A 26,852-nucleotide genomic window follows, 5' to 3' on the forward strand; every position below is an offset into this window, starting at 1 on the left:
CCATTTTCCTTGTTGTTTCTCTTTCGCCAGGATATTTCAACAAACTTGGATACATGCATTTTGAACAAATATTCACAATAATCACTTTAAAGGCCCACCTTCCCTTTATTGAAGGAGAAGGGGTATTTATTGAAGTTGTTTGTTTCGCTTTCTGAGGAAAGTTCCTGATTAGGCGACCATGTACATCAAACAGGTAAACTAACGGCGCGAGCTCCATGTCGACGACCCGCTCTCTGAAAATGATGCTTGCGGCCTAGCCAGATAGCTAGCTTTAGCTAAGAAGTATTGTAAATAAAATAACATTTACACGTAGCTAGCTAGCTAGATTTAGTCTACAATACTGCACTTAGAAAAGTAATCAACACAAATTGTCATGTGCCGTATTGCAAACAATTCTGGATCACGTCTGTCAGTAGGCTAGTTAGCTGAGGTACTAGTAGTAGTGATGCTAGTCGCTAGCTAATGTTATAGTAGCTAGCAATATGTGGTAACTTTCTTCAATCCAGCTAACGTAACTAGTTAGTGCAGATAAGTTAACTATCTTGCCAGTTAGCTATCAAGACAAGCCATTCATAAAGTAGTCACATTAGCTAGCTATTAAGATAACGTTGTTTGTTATTAGCTAAGCTAGCTCGGAAGATACTGCCCCATCCAGCTTGCATAACATTAGTTTGCCTTTTGACATAGCTAAGAAGTTAGCTGGCTAGCAATTGTTGGCAGCTAATTTCAACATCCTGTGAAAATAAACTATTGGTGGATGTCTGAATCGTTTATTCAATGCAATGGTGCTGTAACTAGCAAGCTTGGATCATTTAAGATTTGTGATAGCAGTTGCACTTCCCTTCTTATCCTCTCAGGTCATCATTCAGGGGTTCCGAAGTTACAGGGACCAGACTGTGGTGGATCCTTTCAGTCCAAAGTCCAATGTCATCGGTGAGATTCTGCAACGTTTACTCTCTCCCAAAACCTCTAGCTATCTTTAGTCATAAACAACACCTCACGATGTAGGTAGAGGAAACAATGGGCTGCTGCCTTTCCATCCATTGATTGATTGACAGACATTTCCCTCCCTGTATGTTGTTTTCTCACAGTGGGAAGAAATGGATCGGGAAAAAGTAACTTTTTCTACGGTATGTGCGCTCGCTCCCCTGTCCTCTTCTGATGTTTTCTACCATATGAAATTAGAAGAATATAAAAAATGGTGATGCATTTATTTGCTGTATATAATAAAAACAAATGTTTGTTTTTCTTTCAGCCATTCAGTTTGTGCTCAGCGATGAATTCAGCCATCTTCGCCCCGAACAGCGCCTGGCCTTGCTCCATGTAAGTAGTGGAAGTTATACTAACATTAATGGATATTATATAATCCTCAGTCTGTTGTTTTAAATCAAATTCAAATTTATTTGTCACATACACATGGTTAGCAGATGTTAATGTGAGTGTAGCGAAATGCTTGTGCTTCTAGTTCCGACAATGCAGTAGTAACCAACGAGTAATCTAACCTAACAATTCCACAACTACTACCTTATACACACAAGTGTAAAGGGGTATAGAATATGTACATAAAGATATATGAATGAAACTTCCGGCGCCGACTGAGATGGCCGCCTCGCTTCGCGTTCCTAGGAAACTATGCAGTTTTTTGTTTTTTTACGTGTTATTTCTTACATTAGTACCCCAGGTCATCTTAGGTTTCATTACATACAGTCGAGAAGAACTACTGAATATAAGATCAGCGCCAACTCACCATCAGTACGACCAAGAATATGTTTTCCGCGACGCGGATCCGGTGTTCTGCCTTACAAACAGGACAACGGAATGGATCGCATGCAGCGACCCAAGGAAACGACTCCGAAAAAGAGGGAAACGAGGCGGTGTTCTGGTCAGACTCCGAAAAAGGGCACATCGCGCACCACTCCCCAGCATTCTTCTTGCCAATGTCCAGTCTCTTGACAACAAGGTTGACGAAATCCGAGCAAGGGTAGCATTCCAGAGGGACATCAGAGACTGCAACGTTCTCTGCTTCACAGAAACATGGCTTACTGGGAAGACGCTATCCGACGCGGTGCAGCCAACGGGTTTCTCCACGCATCGCGCCGACAGACACAAACATCTTTCTGGTAAGAAGAGTGGCGGGGGCGTATGCCTCATGACTAACGAGACATGGTGTGATGAAGGAAACATACAGGAACTCAAATCCTTCTGTTCACCTGATTTAGAATTCCTCACAATCAAATGTAGACCGCATTATCTTCCAAGAGAATTCTCCTCGATTATAATCACAGCCGTATATATCCCCCCCCAAGCAGACACATCGATGGCTCTGAACGAACTTTATTTAACTCTTTGCATGTTAGTGGTGTTGTTAGTGGTGGCTGTTTAACAGTCTGATGGCCTTGAGATAGAAGCTGTTTTTCAGTCTCTCGGTCCCTGCTTTGATGCACCTGTACTGACCTCGCCTTCTGGATGATAGCGGGGTGAACGGGCAGTGGCTCGGGTTGTTGTTGTCCTTGATGATCTTTATGGCCTTCCTGTGACATCGGGTGGTGTAGGTGTCCTGGAGGGCAGGTAGTTTGCCCCCGGTGATGCGTTGTGCAGACCTCACTACCCTCTGGAGAGCCTTACGGTTGTGGGCGGAGCAGTTGCCGTACCAGGCGGTGATACAGCCTGACAAGATGCTCTCGATTGTGCATCTGTAAAAGTTTGTGAGTGCTTTTGGTGACAAGCCGAATTTCTACAGTCTACTGAGGTTGAAGAGGCGCTACTGTGCCTTCTTCACAATGCTGTCTGTGTGGGTGGACCAATTAAGTTTGTCTGTGATGTGTACCCCGAGGAACTTAAAACTTACTACCCTCTCCACTACTGTCTAATCCTCAGTCTGTTGTTAACCCCATAACACTGTTATAACAATGTTATTCCCTGTCACTGCAGGAGGGAACTGGTCCTCGTGTCATCTCAGCTTTTGTGGAGATTATATTTGACAATTCTGACAACAGGTTGCCGGTAAGTTTCTCACCAAACACGATTGACACCTTTGACTATTTAGTCAGTCATGTTTAGTTTGATATCTCTCCGTTCGTTGGTCAATAAATTCACTCTCATTCCAGATTGACAAAGAGGAGGTATCCCTCCGCCGTGTCATCGGCGCCAAGAAGGACCAGTACTTCTTAGACAAGAAGATGGTGACGTAAGTATCTGTTGACTGAGCAAAGATCGAAAATTGCCTCTCTGTTTGAATATGTAACCATCATGTAATCAGCAATCACGTATGTTGATTTTGTTCCAGTAAAAATGACGTCATGAACCTCTTGGAGAGTGCTGGTTTCTCCCGTAGTAACCCCTACTACATCGTCAAGCAGGGGAAGGTAAGACGGCACTATGAACATCTGCTCTAAACAGGCTCCGTTGTGCAACATTCATTGGTTATTTGCTGCAAACATGTTTCTTTGCACCACTGTGCTGACTATATATCTGTTCATATAACCCAACGTCTCATACAATGATGTCTTAAGTAACATGTTTTCCCTTGTTTGTAATCTGTGTCCAGAACAACCATATAACTTTCTACATAAATTATACAAAGGATAACTTTAATATGTTTTGTCTCTCTAATGGCTACCCAGACTATTTGCGCCCCCCCATCTTTATGCTGCTGCTACTCTGTTATTAACTCCACCTACATGTACATATTACCTCGACTAACCGGTTCCCCCGCACATTGACTCCTGTACCGGTACCCCCCCTGTATATAGCCTCGCTATTGTTATTTTACTGCTGCTCTTGAATTATTTGTTACTTTTATTTCTTGTTTTTTAGGTATTTTTCTTAACTGCATTGTTGGTTAAGGCCTTGTAAGTAAGCATTTCACTGTAAGGGCTACACCTGATGTATTCGGCGCATGTGACAAATAAAATTAGATTCATCATGTATCCAGATCAACCATATAACTTTATATATAGGATACCTTTCATATGTTTCCTCTCTTTATCCTGTATCCAGATCACTTTATACGTAAGTTATACATGGGTATCGTTCATGTGTGTTTCCTCTCTTTATCATGTATCCAGATTAACCAGATGGCTACAGCCCCTGATTCCCAGCGTCTGAAGCTGCTGCGTGAGGTTGCAGGAACCAGGGTGTACGACGAGCGCAAGGAGGAGTCCATCTCCCTCATGAAGGAAACAGGTACAGTATAAGAACCAAAGTCTCTCTATAAGTCTACGATGACACCATCTAAGACTCTGTTCACAACATGCATTCAGTCACCAGATCTAAGCAGAGGTATTCTGACTCACTACCTAAGATTGGTTTTGATTTAGACAAATTCAAAGCGTGCAGTTATCTACGGGAAAAAACAGTCGACTTTCAGACGTATCGCACAAACTTTCAAAATAAATGCTGCTCTTTCAATTTCCAAATAATTTTCCAAGGAAAGGCTATATAATTTAGTTCCCAGAATAAGCATCTCCCTTTCCTATTACAAATGGCCCTTGGTTGGGCCACCACAGCTGTAGATATAACTGTAGACCTAAATAACATACTGGGGCTCTGTTTTTGTGTTTCCCCCAGAGGGTAAGAGAGAGAAGATCAATGAGCTGCTGAAGTACATTGAGGAGCGTCTCCAGACCCTGGAGGATGAGAAGGAGGAGCTGGCTCAGTACCAGAAGTGGGACAAGATGAGGAGGGCTCTTGAGTACACTATCTATAACCAGGAGCTCAACGAGACACGTGCCAAGCTGGACGAGGTAACAATAATTTTTTTAAATCAACTAAATGTGTTTATGGAGTTTAGGTTGAGAAATAAATATCAAATCAAATTGTATTCATCATGGGCACAGGATGTCTAACAAAAAGTAACTTTCAGTTGGTAGGGGTTTGCTTTTGTGGTCTGACCTTTCAAATTCTTCCTTTTTAAATGGCATTTGATATTTTTGATTGCATAGTTAACTGTTCTGTAAATTTTGTTTCCTCTTTCAGTTGTCCTCCAAGAGAGAGACCTGTGGAGACAAGTCCAGACATCTGAGAGATGCCCAGCAGGATGCCAGAGACAAAGTAGAGGTAAGTGATTCTGCATACAGTATTTGCACAGAATGGCTTGGAGTGTTTATGGATCTGATCAGCTTTTCACATTACCGAGCCAAGCTGTACTGAGCTGGCATGGTTACGCATCCATCCACCACAGTTCCTGTAACCGTGCTGAAAAGGACTAGGGGAGGGTTTGATCGGGGGGGTCATCGTGCTCTAGCGACTCCTTGTGGCGGGCCGGGCGCCTGCAGGCTGCCCGTTGGGGAGTTGCAGCGACGAGACAAGATTGTAATTGGATATCACAAAATTTAAGAGAAAAGGGGGGTAAAACAAAAATAGGTTTCTATCTTAGGGCTCTTGTGTATGCAAACCTAACCAGCTTTTTGTCTATTTCCTCTACAGTCAGTGTCCATCTAGTCTACGTATTATTCCTCTCATTGCCTCTTCTCCTCTTCCTCCCATTGTAGGAGACGGAGCGTGTGGTGCGTGAGAAGAAGTCTAAGATCAGTGCCATGAAGGAGGAGAAGGAGCAGCTGAGCTCAGAGAGACAGGAGCAGATTAAACAGAGGACCAAGCTGGAGCTCAAATCCAAAGACCTGCAGGAGGAGCTGGCCGGCAACAGCGAACAGAAGGTAGGGGAGCACAGTGGTGGGGTGGAGGGCGGGGTGAGTGTGTGTGTATGTTTGAGATAGAGAGTGGTGTGTGTGTGTGTAGTTGGCAACAGTGAACCGAAGAAACGGGGCGGTCAGAAACCTCCTCATCTGCGTCACTGTGTGTGGGTTTAGATGTGTGTGTGAGACCCCCCATCCTTACCTACTACATACCTACCTCCATCCTCGAACGGGAGCCTCTTCATCTGCGTCAGTGATGATCCCCCCCACACCTCCAACACCCCCTACCTCTTCTTTTCTCCATCCATCCATCCCTCCCTCCCCCCTTCTTTTTCTCAGAGGGTAAGGACAGAAGCCTCTCCATCTGCGTCACTGATTCACCACACACCTCCATCTCTCTCCCCCTACTGCTAGTCTTAACCTCTCTTTCTCTCTCTCTCCCTGCATCCCTTCATTCTGGGCAGTGGCCCAAGGGAAGAGATCTGGCCCCAATCCCTGTGTGTGTTGCAGATTAGACAGCAGCATCTCAGCGAGGTTGGATTAGGCCCACCTGGCCGGGAGAATGTTGCAACAGCTTTCTTGTTAGCTTTGTTTTGTTGGGATGGTTGGAGGGGGGCAGGAAGAGGGAAGTAGGGAGAAAGCGGGTGGGTGTACCTGCGTCATCTGCCTGTTCTGACTGCTGGGAGTCACATGATCCTATTTGAGTGATATGGATCAAAGCAGACTTTAGGAAGCTCCCGGGCGGCGACGACATCGATGAAGGCAGCTCCCGGCACCTCTCTTCTTCAGAGGGGTTAAATGAAGAAGACACGTTTCAGTTGAATGCATTGTTGTGCAACTGACTAGGTATCCCCTTTCCCTTATGGTTGACATATCTAGAGTAATCACGTGTGTAGATAAAATATTATCTGCTGGCGTTTGAACTTATTTCAGTGATGACCACACACGTATGAGTATCCTCAAATGCCTCTGAGTGTCACCCGTTGTCACTATGTTTCTATTTAATAATAATGAATTCCTCCTCCAGAAACGTCTGCTGAAGGAGCGGCAGAAGCTGCTAGAGAAGATAGAGGAGAAGCAGAAGGAGCTGCAGGAGACTGAGCCCAAGTTCAACACTGTGAAGGAGAGGGAGGAGAGGGGCATCGCCAGGTCTGTAGGAAAACCCTACACTGCTCAAGGCTCAACAATGAATTAATCGTTTGTAATCGGCAACAACTTTTTAATGTATTAGTAAAAGGATATTTACTAATTTTCCATGTAATGTTAGTGACACCTGATGTTGAGCCACTAGAAAGTGAATGAAGTTGGTTCTCTTGTAATCCTCATTGGTGAAAGCCTGGAGAGTGTCCAACATGGCACCTTAGTAGTAGGCCACTAAATAAGGAATAAGCCCCCCTTCAGAATTGTTTTCTGAACTTCCCTATGTACCTTTTAACACCTCCTGTCATCCCTCGCTCCACCCAGACTGGCCCAGGCCACCCAGGAGAGAACAGACCTGTACGCCAAGCAGGGCCGTGGCAGCCAGTTTACTTCTAAAGAGGAGAGGGACAAGTGGATCAAGAAGGAACTCAAGTCCCTAGACCAGGCCATCAATGACAAGAAGAGGCAGATTGCTGCCATCCATAAAGACCTGGAGGACACTGAGACCAACAAGGAGAAGAACCTGGAACAGTATAGTGTATAGAACCTAACTCATGACTCATTAACAGTTCAAGTGGAACTATTATGGTTGATTATAATGCCTTTATAAGAATGATTTTGTTTAAATAGAACGTTTGATTCTGTTCTAGATTTCACTCTGTTCTATAATTCTTGGGATCAAGTTTCTATTTGACTGGTCTGTTTTTCCCTGTAGAAACTGGACCAGGACCTGAATGAGGTGAAGACCAGGGTGGAAGAGCTGGACAAGAAATACTACGAAGTTAAGAATAAGAAGGACGAGCTGCAGAGCGAGCGAAAGTAAGATCATGATCTATATCTTAATCATTTGTTTTGCTCCATCTTGGTTCTTGGGTTGAGTCATTGCACTGTTAGGCAAAGATATTGATTTGAACCTGTAAATCTTCACTTCGTCTTCTCGCTTTTCTTTCTTTACTGCTTTTTCGTCAATGTTCGTTGAGTCATCATTTGCGCTTTTATATATTGATTCTATCTTATAAATCGTACATTTTTTTTCTTTTTTTTTTTTTTTTTGCATGTGTTTGCGCTTTAAATCTTTATTTACTTAGAAAATATGTATTTACTTTGTCTGGAATACAAGACGAAGGCCTATAAGCCCTGACTCGATCTCCACCGTGTTAAAGGTTGGATGGTTGTTCCCCTTAAGACTTACATTCAGCTTCCGCCTGGCAACCTTTATTTCCTTACCAGACTGGTCTGCTCTGCTGTGAATGTCAGCATGCCTTTCCCCTCTCCTCTCCTCAACAATGGAGAGGTATTTATAACCCTGTGAGATGGATGCTGCCTGGTGCTTTGCACTGTGTGCTGTAGAGAAGGGCCTTGAGATACTGAGTTGTGTGAGGAGGAGAGAGAAGACCAGAGACGATTAATAGAATATGACATATGGGTCATTAACGTTTACAATAGAGCTGCTCTCAAAATTAAGGCATTTTCCTGGAAATGATTCAACAAAATTAGCATCTACAATATTTGCCCTGGCTGCATAATTTGGTACAATTTCTTTTGGACTGAATGACAAGTTAATGCATTAAACTAGCAGTGTGTTTGTCTGTGTGCCTCCAACAGCTATCTGTGGCGGGAGGAGAACGCTGAGCAGCAGGCCCTGGCAGCCAAACGAGAGGAGCTGGAGAAGAAACAACAGCTCCTTAGAGCAGCCACCGGCAAGGTCAGTGTGACCTCCTACCCAACGAAACACACACACACACTCGCACCTTAGCATGCATCGTCATATCATGCATATCATCATACTGCCATCTGTAAGGTCAAAATAACCTCTCCCCTATTGCGTTAGATTGACCTATCAGTCATATTAATTATAGAAGACCCACCTTCACCTCTACATGAATGTCTATGTAATCCATATCATCCTACTAGCCTTATGCTAAACCATATGTGGCAGTTCCATTTATCTATGAATCAATGCCAGATTAGATAGGACACACACCTTCCCCTTTACACGTGATCATACTAGCCTTGTGGTAAATCTTCTGAGGCAATCATAGATTACAAAGGTCACACCTTTACATACACCCATCCATTTATATACTCCCTGCCCCACGGCCAAGGAGAAAGAATACACACACCTTCACACGGACACTCATTTCCACACATTTACTGTTTACTACCAGTCATGTCATGGGCCTGGTGTTACAGATGAATTACTAAGTCCACACCATGAAATGAAGGCTACACACACACGCCGTCGCACTACCTACTCAACCGATGGTCGATGGCTCGGCTTTAGCAACGATGAGTCACTGATGAAAGCAATCCCACCTGAACACTGAAGATTCACTTTGTGACTCCATTATTGGGGAAAGAGAGCGAGGTAGTGATTTTGTGACTCAACCAATTATTAGGGAAAGAAATTGCGTAGAGGTAAAGACAGTCTAACAAAGAATCAGCCCACCCCTTTCTCCCCACTCTCCTAGAAATCTACAGTGTATGTCTATGACTCAGCTGCTTATTACTTTTTCAGTCACACTCTAATCAGTCCTTTCTTCAATCAAAATGATGTTCTATCAAAATTCCAGGTGGTTAGCTTGGTGATTGCCGTCTTTACTTGCTTGAGTGGTCCGGTCGAAGCTGACTTATACCCGGGACGTCACAGAGAGTACTTCTCTTTTGGACTACAGAATGTGGAAAATCACTATTTTCACCTACGTAGACTAGTGATGGGCACTATTATTATAAATATCCAAACGGACGTTAGCTTTCAATGACTTTCGAGAGTACATACAAAGATAGACCATGACATTTTAATAAAACAACAGTTTGGCCGTTATTATGACTGGGCCCCATAACAAACAAACAAAGAGGTGCTAGTAGCCTACACACTTCACGCATGTGGCCTATTGTGGGTCAATCAAAGCTTCACTACCATCAAAGGCTCCATGTGTAGCAAGTGAAGTGGGAGATTTCTAATCAATGCTAAATGGATTTAGAATTACGGAATTAAATTGGCTAAATTATGAGGATTGGGCTACAATGAGCAACCAACAGGTAGGCTGTTTTAATATGAATTGAGTTGTAGACAAGGACGTGGGGATCAAAACAAGTGCTTTCTTTAAAACATCTATTTCAACTGTCCGAATATCTCGAAAAAATTCTGGGTATTATTCGAAATCTTTTCAAATGCCCATCCCTAATGAAGACACTTGTATGACGCCACAGATAAATATGCATTTAAAAAGTGTTGAAAAGTTCAGGTAAATCTTGCTGTTTTTGTCCACACTAGGCCATTCTGAACGGTATTGACAGCATCAACAAGGTGCTGGAGCATTTCCGCAGAAAGGGGATCAACCAGCACGTCATCAACGGTTACCATGGCATCGTCATGAACAACTTTGAGTGTGAGCCCGCCTTTTACACCTGTGTGGAGGTCACCGCGGGAACCAGGTGAGTGACGGGCTCTTTTTCAATAGTATTTTTTTTGTATTCCTTATGTCGTTTCTTTTCTCCTGGATTGGAGGACACGTTGGAGGAGAAGATCTGAGTTTGTTCCTCTCTGACCTCCGGGGTGTTTTGAGAAGGAGGCGGGGAGAGGGGACACGGTGAATTGTGGAAAGACCATTGAGAAGGCCAGAGAGAAGCTTGTTTCCTCAATGTAAAAGTAACTGTTACTCAAACTTGTTGGCTCATACTCCTTCATGTCCCCCTCCCGACCAGGTTGTTTTACCACATAGTGGAGACAGACGAGGTGAGCACCAAGATCCTGACGGAGTTCAACAAGATGAACCTGCCTGGAGAGGTCACCTTCCTGCCCCTCAGCAAGCTGGACGTCAGGGACACCGCCTACCCTGAGACCAACGTAAGGGAATATTCTTGAATGGAATCGTCCTAAAAGTGTAACCAAGCAAAAAAATCTACCGTACCTCAAATACCGTACTATGTATTTGACCCAGGCCTGCTATGACTTAGGCTCGTCAAAGAGCGTTAAACTGACCTATATTTCCTCTCTCCTTTAGGATGCCATCCCCATGATCAGCAAGCTGCGCTACAGCCAGCAGTTTGACAAGGCCTTCAAGCACGTGTTTGGAAAGACCCTGATCTGTCGTAGCATGGAAGTGTCCACCCAGCTGGCCAGGGCATTCACCATGGACTGTATAACACTGGAGGGTAGGTATCGACTAACGTGATCAAGATGACAATTAATGTAAATGACAGCAATTCTGGTCTGCCTTTTACAGTCTATGTTCAAGTAACTAGAGGTTTATTGGTGTAGATTTTGAAGTGTTTTGTTTTTTGTTGTTGTGTTTGTGAGTTGAGATCACGGGTGTTTTTCTGCTGCAGAGGTGACCAGCACAGTACCATACCAGTTAGTGTGCTGTGGGACAGTTTAGTTATTTAGTTAATTGTAATAAAATTAAAAAGTCTGGTGTGTGATTTTCTTATTTAATGATATTTTTTGTTATTTTTGTTTGTTTTGTTACTGTGTCTCTCAGGTGACCAGGTGTCCCACCGCGGGGCGCTGACAGGGGGTTACTATGACACCAGGAAGTCACGTCTGGAGCTGCAGAAGGACATGAGGAAGGCTGAGGAGGAGCTGGGAGAGCTGGAGGCCAAACTCAACGAGAACCTCCGCAGGAACATCGAACATATCTTTTAACTCCATTGTTAGTTTGTTGGTTCATTCATTCATACAGATCTTCCTAGTCCTCTAAATTAAAGACCCAAACTGATTTTTTTGTAGGGCCTTATAAAATTAGATTGTTTTTGTCTAATATCCGCTTTGTTTCTCCCCAAATTCTGTTTTCCCCCTGTTTCTTCAGGTTTTCGTTCTCAAAATCACACTTAAAAGGAAAAACAACTTAATTGGAAATGTGTATTTTTGGATGTAGTCACCCTTTTCATTCTAGTGCACACCAAGCACTTGGCTGTTGTTTAAATCAAATCAAATTGTATTAGTCACATGCGCCGAATACAGCAGGTGTAGACCTTACAGTGAAATGCTTACTTACGAGCCCCTAACCAACAATGCTTTAAGAAGTTAAAAAAAAATATATATATATATATATACAGGGGATGCCGGTACAGAGTCAATGTGCAGGGGCACCAGTTAGTTGAGGTAGTATGTACATAGAGTATAGTTCATTTGTGTTTTTGTAGTGCATGTGACAGTAGAGATTGCAAAATACATACTGATGCAAATAACCATATCATTCAGCCAGGTAAGCATAGGCTACTTTGTAGTTAACATTTAAATGGAAAGGTTTTCGGGAAAGCCCTTTCCATCTAACAAGACTTTTCATTAGTATCATCTCGAATGGCTACAACAAGGTGGTAGACGCGCAGTTTTAGGAAATACGAGTAACTAATGCATTCTGTTAATTTATTATGATAAACTTTGGCAAATTAATATTCAATACATTTAGTTGATTCCCTACTAAGTTCAATGCGTTTAAAAATATATATATTGTTGAATTCCGTTTTAATATCTGGATTCCATGATTCTGTCTGCGTTTTCCGCATCGGGGATTTTATAGGCACTGTTTATGTTTCTGATTAGTCAGGAATACAGGCATGTATTGATTTGTGATTTGAACCATTTACCATGGTCCTGTCTCAGTCTAGCTTGTCGTACACTAACTCAACTCCCTACCCTACAGTGGACCTGAAGTGAGTCAGACACCAGAGATACTAATATGCCATTTTAGTCCTAAATACAGGGGCTCAGTAGGTGATGGTGTGTTGACATCTCTCTCGCGCTAAATTGGAGGAGATTTAATGTGTAAAAGATGAACCGGTTTCGTATTGAAATGGGTGGGATAGTGTGTGTGGTGATTCATGTCATTTAGTTGTAAAACATGGGGATTAAGCAGGTAATGGAGTGTCTCATGTTTTCCTCTCCCTGGTTCTCAGGAGGTTGTGTGTGATTGGCTGGTTGGAGGGTATTTCATGCCTCCAGGTTATGTCTTGAACCCAGCAGGAGGGAGGAGGTGTGTGTAGGTGGATGTTGGAGGATTACATGTATAATATGAGTGTGTGTGATGGCGAGCCAAAAAGGATTAGCTAGAGTGTGAGAGAAAGAGGGAGAGCAAGAGCATTGCCCTCAGACCTCTTTCTCTGTGAGTCACTGGTAGCAGGCAACACCACACCGTGTGTGCGTGTGCGCGCGCACTTGAGTTGATTGTTGACATGGCATCACTCCTGTAAGCCCCCAGCAATGAGTCAGAGGTTCAATCAATGATTTCAAAAGGATGTTTATTTATATAGATATATTTGTTTTATCTACACCACCTCTGGCCCTTAGGTAAGCTTGCCATTAGGGAGATGCCTGTCTGTTTTATTTGAAATCAGTCTTTAAAGGGGCAATCTGTCATTGCTACATCATTTTTTGACTTATTATCATATGGACCCATTGAATCAAATTTAGAAATGACTGATGAGCTTAGTTCACCTGTCATACCCCCTCCCCCAAATACGCCAATGTTTGTAAACAAACACTATATAGACTCAAAACAGGGTTAAAACTATAATGTGATATCATGGACGGTCAGTCCTATGCATTTGAGAGCGATTACATTTCTCCAGCCCTGTCCCTCAGCTTTTAACCCAAACGGGCAAGGAGTCCAATTTTATATTGTTTAAATTGCTGATGGCCACTTCAATTATATGGAAAATGAAAGATCTAGTTTTGGATGATTTGAGTTTAACCAGTACAATGTTACATGCTTTGAGCCTCTCCAAAAGTGTTATAAATCCCAAAAACCAACCAATCAATCAATTGAACAATGATATCCATCATGTATGAAGTATGTTCCTTAACCCTCCCCTGTATGTATCAACAATGAGATCTATAGGTTATATAGGTCCTATTTGTTTATAAGGTATGTTCCTTAACCCTGCATCACGTATCAACAATGAGATCGACCAGCTGATGAACCAGATGCAACAGATTGAGACCCAGCAGAGGAAGTTCAAGGCCTCCAGAGACTCCATCCTGTCTGAGATGAAGATGCTCAAGGAGAAGAGGCAGCAGTCCGAGAAGACGTTCATGCCGAAGGTGAGGTTGATTTGGACTTCAATGTGTCTCTTGGTTTCTATCGGGCCCTATTCAAGGGAATCATGAATAAAATGTAGCCGTAGTTGACTGAATCAGTCCGTGATCCAGTTCAGCGTTATGACAAAAAATGTCAGATTGTTTTGAGATTCAGAAAAGTACCGTACACATCCAGGAGGATGATAAGAAGGATGTATTTTTATACCCTACAAATGTCAGTATTATGCTGCCTTTTTTACATTTGAGAAAATGCAGCAGTCTGAGAAGGCATTCATGCCTACGGTAGCCTACAGTTATATAGCTAACTTTATGATTGTCCACAAGTTGAACACATGAACACATTGCTGCACTGTTCTAGCATAAACTGTGCCTGCTGCTTGCAAACCAAATGTCATCTTTTGACATTGATAAAGTAATTTCAACCCATTTAATCTCTCCTCAAGCATTGCTCTCTCCAGTCTCTAGAGGGGCCAGTCTCCATTCCATGGAGTCTACCCTGTAACTCTTCCTCTCTTCAACTATCTCTCCTTTGTTCTCTCCTCACAGCAACGTTCACTGCAGTCTCTAGAGGCCAGTCTCCATGCCATGGAGTCCACCAGGGAGTCTCTGAAGGCTGAGCTGGGGACAGACCTCCTCTCTCAGCTCAGTCTGGAGGACCAGAGACGTGTGGATGACCTCAACGACGAGATCAGACAGCTGCAGCAGGTAAGGAGACAGTTAATGAAAGACTACAGGGGGAACAAGTTTAAACGGGGCACTGTGTGTGGATGTATGGTTGTATGTGTTGTTTGAATGGCTGGATAGCTGGATGGTTTTACCTACTGTTAAGACCTTGACGTCGAAATCAGACCACTCCAACTTGTAAACATTACACGTTTAAATGGGGCACAGATTATATCTAGAATGAATGAATTACATTTTTATTTTTGTCATCACGAATTGGCAACACATCCCTTGTGAATTAATTGACACAAACAAACATTGCAATACCACAGTGAATTATTGTAATGATTATTCTTCTTCCGTTCTCTGCATTACGCATCGCATAAAGAGTGAAACAAGTTCAATCAATACATAATAGGTTATCCAAACAGTAATTATATTCCTAGAGCAGTAAAATCATACATGCCTATACAGATAAATAAATCCATATTAAACAGAAGGCATTTAAACCCAGTCTGGCACAAAGAGAAGATTCATTTGGGAGACAAGCCTCTACACAATCTATATACACACGTACAATTTACCACATATAAGGTCAATATTTTTACAATGTAATTATAGGTAGCCCTTTTCTTTTACTCCAAGCTTTATCTAAATTTTCCGCAAATGGAAATACACAATGGACCAAAAAAATGTGTTTCTCCTCATCGCTCAGCCACATAATGCCAGGGTATATCTGGTGTGCTTTCTGGAATAAGAGCAAGAGTATATCGTGGTAGGAAGGGCAATAGAGGATAAAATTAGTTTCATTCTCCATTTCTTCGAGGTCATAATAGTTACATAGTCTTTCCTCTTCCATTTCACCACAATACCGACCTGTTTCACTACGCAGAGGCAATATCGCTGATCTTACCTGTGCACATAGCGATCTCTTGCTTTTAGGTTGGTTATACATAATATATCTCTCACACACAAATTCACCCTTAATCAAACAAAAGGTTTTCAATTTGGGTTTATGATTCATCTCCACCCATTTTTTCCCCCAAATTGCATTCAACAGTTGTTTTTTAATCATATCTATGTCTCCCTTAATTTAGGCGTCTCCTTGTTTTACACCCGAGGGTGTGGGAAACCAATCTGTACGATAACATTTCCCATCAACCCGTCTTTAACAAACTATTGGCTAAAAGATCCCTATTTACAAAATCAATGTTTTAATTCTATTTAATTTAGACCTTTTATTTAACTAGACAATACAAAATCATAAGCTTTCTGGAAATCAATGAAACATGCAAAAGTAGGCTTCTCTTTGTGTAATCTATTTCTGATTATTGTACAGACCGAGAAGATATGATCTATACAGGCGGTGGACTTTTGTTTTGTTCTTCCACCAGAATGTGTTTATCCTCCAAAAAGGTCAATAGCCTTTTGTTGAGGATGGATGAATAAAATTAATGAACCGTACTTAATAAACCTATGTCTCTATAGTTCAGTGGCACTCTCAGGTCATTGTTTTGAAGATATGGGATTCACTATAGACTTGTATGGCAGTATACTGTACTCAAAAACAAATTTGGAGCAAATTATATAGGACTTCAATTCATTATTTTTTGTATTTTTTTAACCTTTATTTAACTAGGCAAGTCAGTTAATTAAGAACAAATATTTTTTTACAATGACAGCCTACTGTCAATTTAGGGGATTTTTAAACCTCATTAGGCTAAACACTTAGCCTAAACACAATCACTTTCTTAACTTTTGCAGACAGCTCCTCATTTAAGTACGGGTTACATATATACGAGGGAACCTGTGTAATGTCAGAGTTCAGCCCCCTTCCCCGACTTCCATTGGAATTTTCTTATGTCATTTTGGTAACAACTTGTTTATTTGGCTCAAACTGTTGAGGATTTATTGTCTGTATCCCCTCAAGGTGTAATAACTGCCCTCTCTTATATCTCCATTTAAATAGGTGCAGTCTTTTATCAAACGCCTGCTGATTTGTCTTCAATTCCTTCCTAAAATGTTCTCTTGTATTCCTATCTTTACACTGTAAAAATAAGTACTTAGCCTTGCGCATTACTGACCATAGATCCTTTAGCTTATCATTCCAATAAGACTTGTTTGGCTTGTAAACTTTCCTGGACTTCTTTATTCGCATACTTTGTTTTTCATATTTCTGAATATATAGTATCACAAAATGTTTCATACCACGCATCTAAATCAAATGCTGTTTCTTGGCAAGGTATTGATGAGTTCCACCAGAGCTCTACATGCCAGTTCAGAACATAGAAAGTCATTTAGCACATTTATCGTCTTGTAATTTGGCCTGTACGGGTTATGTATGTTCTTGTAATTAGGCCTGTACGGGGCATGTATCTTCTTGTAATTAGGCCTGTACAGGGTATGTATCTTCTTGTAATTAGGACTGTACCGGGGTATGTATCTACTTGTAATTAGGCCTGTACGGTGTATGTATCGTCTTGTAATCAGGCCTGTACGGGGTATGTATCTTCTTGTCATTTGGCCTGTACGGGGTATGTATCTTCTTGTCATTTGGCCTGTACGGGGTATGTATCTGCTTGTCATTTGGCCTGTACGGGGTATGTATCTGCTTGTCATTTGGCCTGTACGGGGTATGTATCGTCTTGTAATTTGGCCTGTACGGGGTATGTATCTGCTTGTAATTAGGCCTGTACTTGTAATTTGGCCTGTACGGGGTATGTATCTGCTTGTAATTAGGCCTGTACGGGGTATGTATCTTCTTGTCATTTGGCCTGTACGGGGTATGTATCTGCTTGTAATTTGGCCTGTACGGGGTATGTATCTGCTTGTAATTTGGCCTGTACGGGGTATGTATCGTCTTGTAATTTGGCCTGTACGGGGTATGTATCGTCTTGTAATTTGGCCTGTACGGGGTATGTATCTGCTTGTAATTAGGCCTGTAGGGGGTATGTATCTGCTTGTAATTTGGCCTGTACGGGTATGTATCTGTATCTGCTTGTAATTTGGCCTGTACGGGGTATGTATCTCTTGTAATTTGGCCTGTACGGGGTATGTATCGTCTTGTAATTTGGCCTGTACGGGGTATGTATCTGCTTGTAATTAGGCCTGTAGGGGGTATGTATCTGCTTGTAATTTGGCCTGTACGGGGTATGTATCTGCTTGTAATTTGGCCTGTACGGGGTATGTATCGTCTTGTATTTGGCCTGTCGGGGTATGTATCTGCTTGTAATTAGGCCTGTAGGGGGTATGTATCTGCTTGTAATTTGGCCTGTACGGGGTATGTATCTGCTTGTAATTTGGCCTGTACGGGGTATGTATCTTCTTGTAATTTGGCCTGTACGGGGTATGTATCGTCTTGTAATTTGGCCTGTACGGGGTATGTATCTGCTTGTAATTAGGCCTGTAGGGGGTATGTATCTGCTTGTAATTTGGCCTGTACGGGGTATGTATCTGCTTGTAATTTGGCCTGTACGGGGTATGTATCGTCTTGTAATTTGGCCTGTACGGGGTATGTATCTGCTTGTAATTTGGCCTGTACGGGGCATGTATCTTCTTGTAATTAGGCCTGTACGGGGTATGTATCTTCTTGTAATTAGGACTGTACCGGGGTATGTATCTTCTTGTAATTAGGCCTGTACGGGGTATGTATCTTCTTGTCATTTGGCCTGTACGGGGTATGTATCTTCTTGTCATTTGGCCTGTACGGGGTATGTATCTTCTTGTCATTTGGCCTGTATCTTCTTGTATGTATCTGCTTATCTGCTTGTAATTTGGCCTGTACGGGGTATGTATCTGCTTGTAATTTGGCCTGTACGGGGTATGTATCGTCTTGTAATTTGGCCTGTACGGGGTATGTATCTGCTTGTAATTAGGCCTGTACGGGGTATGTATCTTCTTGTCATTTGGCCTGTACGGGGTATGTATCTTCTTGTCATTTGGCCTGTACGGGGTATGTATCTGCTTGTAATTTGTCCTGTACGGGGTATGTATCTTCTTGTAATTTGGCCTGTACGGGGTATGTATCTGCTTGTAATTTGGCCTGTGCGGGGTATGTATCTTCTACCCCGAATGATGTATTACCTGGTTGAGGAAGTTTGTGGATATTATCAAGAATACAGACAGTGATTGAATGAATACCGAAAGTTCACTTGATTCTAATTTATCACCCTGTCCCTGATGATAGAAGAAAATGATGTCTTGTTCCTTCCGTTGTTATATCATATATGGATTGTTAACAGCTTTGTCTTTGCATTTTTGATACAAAAACACACAAACACCCTCAGACTCACAGTCGATTTTTAAGTGTCCTCGATGAGTTGAGCGCTAGCTAGCTGCGGTGGTGTGGGCACTGCATTCACAGCCAACCACACAGACACACTACCAGCTGCTCACAATGACCACCTCAGTAGCCACCTCAGCCGTTCTATCTGCTAACGTTATGCAATCGTCCCCGATTATAGAAATAGACTCATGTTCTGTACAGGAGTAGGTAGACGGGCTGTGACCCTCAGTCTCCTCTCTCTTTCTCTCCCCGCCTGCAGTTCTTTTCATCATTTTTTTCCTTTAAATTCATTTCTCTTTCTTTCTTATGAAGGCTCCTTTGTTTGGGGTGTGTCATCTATTCTATTACTAACAGAGGGAGTCTCTCTCTCTGAAATGTGTTCTGTATTTTGTTATGAAAGATGAGGACATGAATGTTGAACAACAAACATGATTGTTGTGTTTGTGTGTGATGTATTGTTGTATGAAAGGAGCAATTCATCATGTTATCTTTGTGTGTAGGACAACAGGCAGCTGCTGAATGAGAGGATCAAGCTGGAGGGGATCATGACCAGGGTGGAGACGTACCTCAACGAGAACCTACGGAAACGCCTCGACCAAGTAGAACAGGTATGGTGTTACACAATGTGCAAAACTAAACCTAGAACAAGTCCGGTTCCACAATAGAGGTACGGTTCCAGAATTTTCCAAACAGAAACTAGAACCGGTCCGGTTCCAGAATGTCTAGATGGGAACCTAGGTAGGTAGAATTCCAGAATATCACAATAGTGATATAATAATCTGTACTGTTTATTTTTTTGTTCCCGACTTTGAATACAACTGCTGTAGGAGATGTATGAGCTGAGAGAGACATAGGGAATGTGTTTGTTACTCCTTATTAACTTCTTTCTCCATGTGATCCTGTAGGAGTTGAATGAGCTGAGAGAGACTGAGGGAGGCACCATGCTCACAGCCACCTCCTCAGAGCTGGAGGGAATCAACAAACGCATCAAAGATACACTGGCACGCTCCGAGGGTAGGTCTCACACACACACAGGCATTAGCAATAGAAATAATGGAGCGATCAGGAAGTATTGTATTGGTCTCTCTTGAACAGTAGTACGTTATTTGACCTGAATTGATGAAAACCTACACACAATCCTCAATATCAATAGAGGTACAACTCAAGTACAATAGTTACGTCTTCAAAGTGCCAACTGTCCCTGTTCATCCCCCAGACCTGGATGTGCTGATCGACAAGGCGGAGATTGAGGTCAAGGACCACGCCAAGAGCATGGACCGCTGGAAGAACGTAGAGAAGGAACAGAACGACGCCATCAACCATGACACCAAGGAGTTGGAGAAGATGACCAACCGACAGGTCCGCCTTTTGAATCGTCAGCTATATTAGAGTTCGGTGTTACCATTATTTTGGATAGATTGGGGGTAAGGCAGTGCAATAGACTAGCATCCTGCCCAGTCGGTGTACAGAAACAGGAGATGGGCTCCTGCTCCTATGAGCCGTTTTGGCTCGCACAAACCAAGGCTACTTACTGTACCTTATTATGATGCCCTTTGAATGACCCCATGACGACCGCTAATCTTCCTGCGGTCCATACACACGACTAAAAATACATTCGACATAAGACTTGACAATTTATGTTGAAAGACAACAGTAGTAGACATTAAAAACATTTGATAAGCATATATTAGAATAGTTTAAAATACCTGATAGGTAACACCTGTTATTGCGCCTTGTGTCTCTGATCATTGCTGATGCTGTGTGGTAATAAAGTACTAATACTAAAGCCATAATGCTACTGTTAATACGCCTACTACAGGGCATGCTGCTGAAGAAGAAAGAGGAGTGCATGAAGAAGATCAGGGAGCTGGGGTCCTTACCCCAGGAGGCCTTCGAGAAGTACCAGACCCTCACACTCAAACAGGTGAATTCTCTCTCTCAGAATAAACACACACACACGCACTCTCTCTCTCTAGGAGTATACACACACACTCCCTAGGGATAAACCTGCACACATACTCTGAACACACACTCTATAGGTAAACAAACTCTCTTGACTCCCTGTCCTGTTTTTAACTTTCAGGATTTTGATTAGCAGCCAAAGCCAAACAGTCACGACGACAATAATCTCAGAGAGCGTCCTCAAGCCTCGACCGAGGGGCCAGGGCCTGGTCACATACACACGGCTGAGACACCGCCCACTCACTCTCACACTTATGAAAGCAGCAGCAGCCACCTCACTGTGACTCAGACACCTAGTTAGCCGGCTCCTGCCGCCAGACATCCCTGGGCACCCCGGTGTGTGTCGAGTGGGCTGCTGGCTCATCTCTCATAAGTGTGTGTCTCCTTGACCAGACTAGAAATATCCCATAATTCGTGAGGATGAGCGTTAGCTTCCTTAATCTTTCTCCCCAAGACATTGAGTTTTGATTAGCTGGCCAGGTCCGATAGTGGATTCTAGAAGTGGATGAAGCCAAAGGATGATAGTCTACCTCTTATACAGCCTCTCTTTTTGATAGGTCTCTTGACTTGACATAGAAACTGAAGATTATTAATAGTTTTGAGTGTTTTGAAGGGATACGTGTCAGAGTTGGGATTATGGTTATTTCAACTCCTCTTCATACTCAAGAGATGATGATTAGAAATATCCTCTTTGCCATGGAGCTTTTCGCCTGAATCGTGTATGTCTACAATACAGCATGCGTAGTAACGCGTTACCTCGTCTCTTCATCCTAATGTTCCTCTCCACAAGTTGTTCTGTAAGCTGAAGCAGTGAAACACAGAGCTGAAGAAGTACGGCCACGAGAACAAGACATGTTTAATGTTACCCTAACTCTCTCTCTCTTCCTCTCCCTCCCTCTGTAGCTGTTCCGTAAGCTAGAGCAGTGCAACACAGAGCTGAAGAAGTACAGCCACGTGAACAAGAAGGCCCTGGACCAGTTTGTCAACTTCTCTGAGCAGAAGGAGAAGCTGATCAAGCGCCAGGACGAGCTGGAGCGAGGACACAAGTCCATCATGGAGCTCATGAACGTGCTGGAGCTCAGGAAGTACGAGGCCATCCAGCTCACATTCAAACAGGTACGTTGTCCTCACTGGGCAAGTACCCAACCCCTTCATTAGGTGACGGGTGCGTTTCAACCCTTGAATCAAAATCTCAATCAAGTCTCAAATTGGTACGCTTTCAACCTGATTTACATCTCTAACAGATTGACTGTGATGCCTTCTGCACATACACCTGTACCCCTGAGCATGGTCTCAATCAGAGTATTCAACCCCCCGGATAAGTCCTTAACCTTCAACACAAATGTTCATGATTTAACCATATGAAACTCAAGACTCCAAATGAAGGACATGGTTGTTGAGTTCTGTCAGCATGAGTTCAATCAAGCACATTCACATTGCTGGATTGATAATAGTAGTTTTTACTTACAAGCTCTTTTCATTTTACAGTAATAATCTCTGTTCCAAAGTGACTAACCAGGGCCTCCCGGGTGGCGCAGTGGTCTAAGGCCACCAGAGACTCTGGGTTCGAGCCCAGGCTCTGTCGCAGCCACGACCGGGAGGTCCGTGGGGCAATGCACAATTGGCCTAGCGTCGTCCGGGTTAGGGAGGGTTTGGCCGGTAGGGATATCCTTGTCTCATCACGCACTAGCGACTCCTGTGGTGGGCCGGGCACAGTGCACGCTAACCAAGGTCGCCAGGTGCACGGTGTTTCCTCCGACACATTGGTGCGGCTGGCTTCCGGGTTGGATGCGCGCTGTGTTATTAAGAAGCAGTGCGGCTTGGTTGGGTTATGTTTCGGAGGACGCATGGCTTTCGACCTTCTTCTCTCCCGAGCCCGTACGGGAGTTGTAGACAAGATAGTAACTACTAACAATTGGATACTATGAAAAGGGTGGTCAAATGTAAATACATTTTAAAAAAACAGTGACTAACCATATCATGACAAATTCCATCTTTCCTCTCAGGTGTCTAAGAACTTCAGTGAGGTGTTCCAGAAGCTGGTTCCAGGGGGCAAGGCCACTCTGGTGATGAAAAAGGGTGACACGGAGGGGGGTCAGTCCCAGGACGAGGGGGAGGGGGGCACCGACAGCGAGAAGGGCTCAGGCTCTCAGAGCAGTGTGCCCTCTGTAGACCAGTTCACCGGAGTCGGCATCAGGGTAAGAGTGTTTGTGGACCGGTGTGTGTGTTTTGAGAGTGAACCCGAGAACCACTAGAGAGATTTGTGATAAATAGTGTAAATGTCATATGTACTCTGAATAGCTTTTATGAGGTATTTTTTCTCCCAATTTTACACTGCTCTAATCAAAGAGTAGTCTCCCAGTGTTGATACCACATTACACTTATTTTTTATACGTACACAGTGACGACACCAATTGTTGGTCATGGAAATTTGGTTAAAAGTCATGAAATTCGATATGTCAATGTGTATGTAGAAAGTATTCATACCCACATTTTGCTGTTACGTCCTGAATTCAAAATAGATAAACATTCAAATACATATCACCCATCTACACACATGCCCCATAAGGACAGTGAAAACATGTTTTCAGATTTTTTTAAACAACTAATTTATAGAACATTTTATACAGAAATATCTCATGTAAATAAGTATTCACACCCCTGAGTCAATGTTACAATCATCTTTGGCAGCGATTACAGCTGTGAGTCTTTCTGGGTAAGTCTAAGAGCTTTGCACACCTGGATTGTACAATATTTGCCCATTATTATTTTTAAAATTCTTCAAGCTCTGTCAAGTTGGTCATTGCTAGACAGCCATTTTCAAGTTTTGCAATAGATTTTCAAGCCAATTTAAGTAAAAACGGTATTAGTCTTGGTAAGCAACTCCAGTGTATATTTGGCCTTGTGTTTTTAGATTATTGTCCTGCTGAAAGGTTAATTTGTCTCCATTCCATTTATTTTTTATCCTAAACTCCCTAGTCCTTGCCGACGACAAGCATACCCATTACATGATGCAGCCACCACTATGCTTGAAAATATGAAGAGTTGTACTAAGTGTTGTGTTGTTGGATTTGCCCCAAACATAACGCTTTGTATTCAGGACAAAGTTAATTTCTTTGCCACATTTTTTACTTTAGTGCCTTATTGCAAACATTTTTTTATTTTTTTTATGTATTCTTACATGCTTATTTTGACTTAGATTAGTATTGTGGAGTAACTACAATGTTGTTGATCCATCCTCAGTTTTCTATCACAGCCATTAAACTCTGTAACTGTTTTAAAGTCACCTTTGGCCTCATGGTTTCCTTCCTATCTGACAACGGAGTTAGGAAGGACGCCTGTATCTTTGTAGTGACTGGGTGTATTTATACACCATCAATAGTGTCATTAATAACTTAACCAAGCTCAAAGGGATACATTTTTACCAATGGGTGCCCTTTGCGAGGTATTTGTGGTTGACTCTGTTTTGAATTTCACTGCTCGACTGAGGGACCTTGCAGATAATTGTATGTGTTGGGTACAGAGATGAGGTAGTCATTTATGTTAAACACTATTATTGCACACACATAGTGAGTCCATGCAACTTACTTGTTAAGCAAATGTTTACTCCTTAACGTGTTTAGGCTTGCCATAACAAAGGGGTTGAATACTTACTGATTCAAGACATTTCAGCTTTTCATTTTTTATTATTTAAAAAAAAACACAATTCCACTTTGACATTATGGTGTATTGTGTGTGGGCCAGTGATACAAAATCTCTATTTAATCCATTTTAAATTCGGGCTGTAACACAACAAAATGTGGAAAAAGTCAAGGGGCATGAATACTTTCTGAAGGCACTGTATGTGTATATCCTTTTCAATAATATTCCACGTGTTTCTCTGGTCTTGCCCCCTCCAGGTGTCGTTCACGGGGAAGCAGGGGGAGATGAGGGAGATGCAGCAGCTCTCTGGAGGTCAGAAGTCCCTGGTGGCCCTGGCCCTCATCTTCGCCATCCAGAAGTGTGACCCCGCTCCTTTCTACCTGTTTGATGAGATCGACCAGGCCCTGGACGCACAGCACAGGAAGGCTGTCTCGGGTAATAACACCACTCATAGCAAATAAATACAGCATATTCTATACAACACAACCACTCACAGACTGCCTCCCTTGGATAAGAAGAGATGGAATAAGTGTGTTGAATTTACAGCTAGCCTTTCTGTCTTGATTTTCAATGGGTGGTAGGTAGCTTAGCAGTTAAGAGCATTGGGCCAGTAACTGAAAGGTCGCTGTTTCAAATCCCCGAGCCAAGTCGGTTGATGAGCCCTTGAGCAAAGCACTTAACCCTAATTGCTCCTGTAAGTCACTCTGGAGTGTCTGATGAATGAAAAATGTATCTGTAAAATAAATGTTCTGACTTTAATAAGTCTGTTGAATTTACAGCTAGCCTTTCTGTCTTGATTTTCAATGTTCGGCCATCTACAACCCTTGCCTGGCTGCCCAAACTCCTTGCTCTAGCCAAACACTACGCCCATAGACGTTAGTTTCTTCTCCACAATGAGTCTGGATCTGAGTACCTCCCCAACGATTTCTAGAACTCTAACATGTTGTGATTGGTCCCAGAAACGGATGGTTTGGGCCAGAGCCCGAACACACTTAAGCAAAGCAGCAATTTGAAAATTCGTCATTGGCTTTGATACTCTTGATTGGTTAGAAATGATCCAATAACTGTTGACTTTGTTTTGTACAACACCCATCATTTTGACGTCCCCAAAAACGGCTTCTATGATGGCAGTCACAAACTGAAGTATATAGAGCAGTGGAAGAATTCAGTTTGAGTCGTCAGGCAACCACAATCCTTCAAACAAGCATGAAGAAATGTAAGCATTATAACATATCTATAAATCTCTTATCCTTACCAGTGTGTAATGTGTGTTCCAGATATGATTGTAGAGCTGGCGGGCCATGCCCAGTTTATCACCACTACGTTCAGACCTGAGCTTCTGGAGTCAGCTGACAAGTTCTACGGAGTCAAGTTCAGAAACAAGGTGAAGTTACTTAAACGTTTATACGTTGGTCCACATCGGTATGAATGTGTGGGTACTGGTTACTCACTCACTGGCTAGTTTTAGACTAGTTTAACAACCTCTGGCATTCAGAGACGTGAAAAGTATGTTTCATAAGATGGTTGTCTCAGTGGAACTCAGACACAGGCATTGGTTACTCACTGTGTGTGTGTTTCCAGGTGAGTCACATTGACGTGATCTCGGCAGAGCAGGCGAAAGACTTTGTGGAGGACGACACTACCCATGGTTAAGAATAATCAACTCTTCCTCATCCACCTCCGTAGTGCACTGCCTAACTCTGAGCCTTCAGTCCTCTCCACTCCGACAGAACTCAACCAGGACTCTATGGTCAGCCATTATTGGAATCTATTCCCATTCTAGCGTCAGAACTCCCAGGTCCATCATCTAGCGTCAGAACTCCCAGGTCCATCATCTAGCGTCAGAACTCCCAGGTCCATCATCTAGCGCTCAGTAGCTCCACCACTGTTCCCTACCTCTATGACATCGTTATGACGACGTCCATCGTCTTAGCGGCCGAGGAGGGGAAATAAAAGTTCATTTTGTTTTTTTCTGGACCGTTTTTATTTGATTTTTACAATGTTTTCTGGTGGTCATGTTGATGTTTGAGATGAGGGTTGAATTTCAGTGCTGGCGCAGCCTTTGACCTCATTGTATATTGAAAATTGAGAACTTTTCAGATTTAAATGCATGTTCTTTTTTCATTTGAAACTGTTGGTCTGTGCTGATGTTGTGCTGAGGATTTTTCATCATACATTGGTTGGTCACTTTGAATCTCAAACTGTGAGGTATAGTGAAAGACAGAGAAATAATAACCCGTTTGTCAGAATAATCTTTTTTAAGATATGACATATTATTAACTTGTTGTAATGTCGTTACCAGAAAAATGGTTTGAAACAATCTGAATTTTTTTTATTCTTTCTTTTTGTTAACGGTGTCTTGGCATTCCCTGTTGTAGGTCATTATCTTCTAACCAGTTAGTTCTACACTGACTGCAGCATTTTAACTAGTTGTTCTCTCCATGTTACTCTATTAGAAAACAATAAAAATCGTATAAGGACA

At 42.6% G+C, this 26,852-nt stretch overlaps 1 protein-coding gene across 1 annotated transcript; it reads left to right on the top strand.

The window, feature by feature from the left end:
* smc3 (structural maintenance of chromosomes 3) lies at positions 1-26,852 on the top strand. Its single transcript, XM_065001356.1, has 30 exons — positions 1-193; positions 858-933; positions 1,092-1,130; positions 1,256-1,323; positions 2,932-3,003; positions 3,108-3,187; positions 3,287-3,365; positions 4,068-4,185; positions 4,570-4,745; positions 4,978-5,058; positions 5,493-5,657; positions 6,664-6,785; positions 7,101-7,314; positions 7,492-7,595; positions 8,382-8,481; positions 10,054-10,214; positions 10,485-10,626; positions 10,784-10,934; positions 11,261-11,411; positions 13,668-13,821; positions 14,365-14,523; positions 19,267-19,374; positions 19,672-19,780; positions 19,983-20,125; positions 20,586-20,690; positions 21,632-21,844; positions 22,735-22,926; positions 24,628-24,805; positions 25,648-25,754; positions 25,952-26,852. The coding sequence occupies exons 1-30, from the start codon at positions 179-181 to the stop codon at positions 26,021-26,023; spliced, it is 3,654 nt and encodes a 1,217-aa protein (XP_064857428.1). The 5' UTR covers positions 1-178; the 3' UTR covers positions 26,024-26,852.

Source organism: Oncorhynchus nerka, linkage group LG15 (assembly GCF_034236695.1).
Source record: "Oncorhynchus nerka isolate Pitt River linkage group LG15, Oner_Uvic_2.0, whole genome shotgun sequence".
Taxonomy (NCBI): Eukaryota; Metazoa; Chordata; class Actinopteri; order Salmoniformes; family Salmonidae; genus Oncorhynchus; species Oncorhynchus nerka.

Coding starts and splice junctions, on each gene's coding strand:
- smc3 (XM_065001356.1), top strand. Junction 7,596..8,381: donor GAGCTGCAGAGCGAGCGAAA/GTAAGATCATGA, acceptor TGCCTCCAACAG/CTATCTGTGGCGGGAGGAGA. Junction 10,935..11,260: donor GGACTGTATAACACTGGAGG/GTAGGTATCGAC, acceptor TGTGTCTCTCAG/GTGACCAGGTGTCCCACCGC.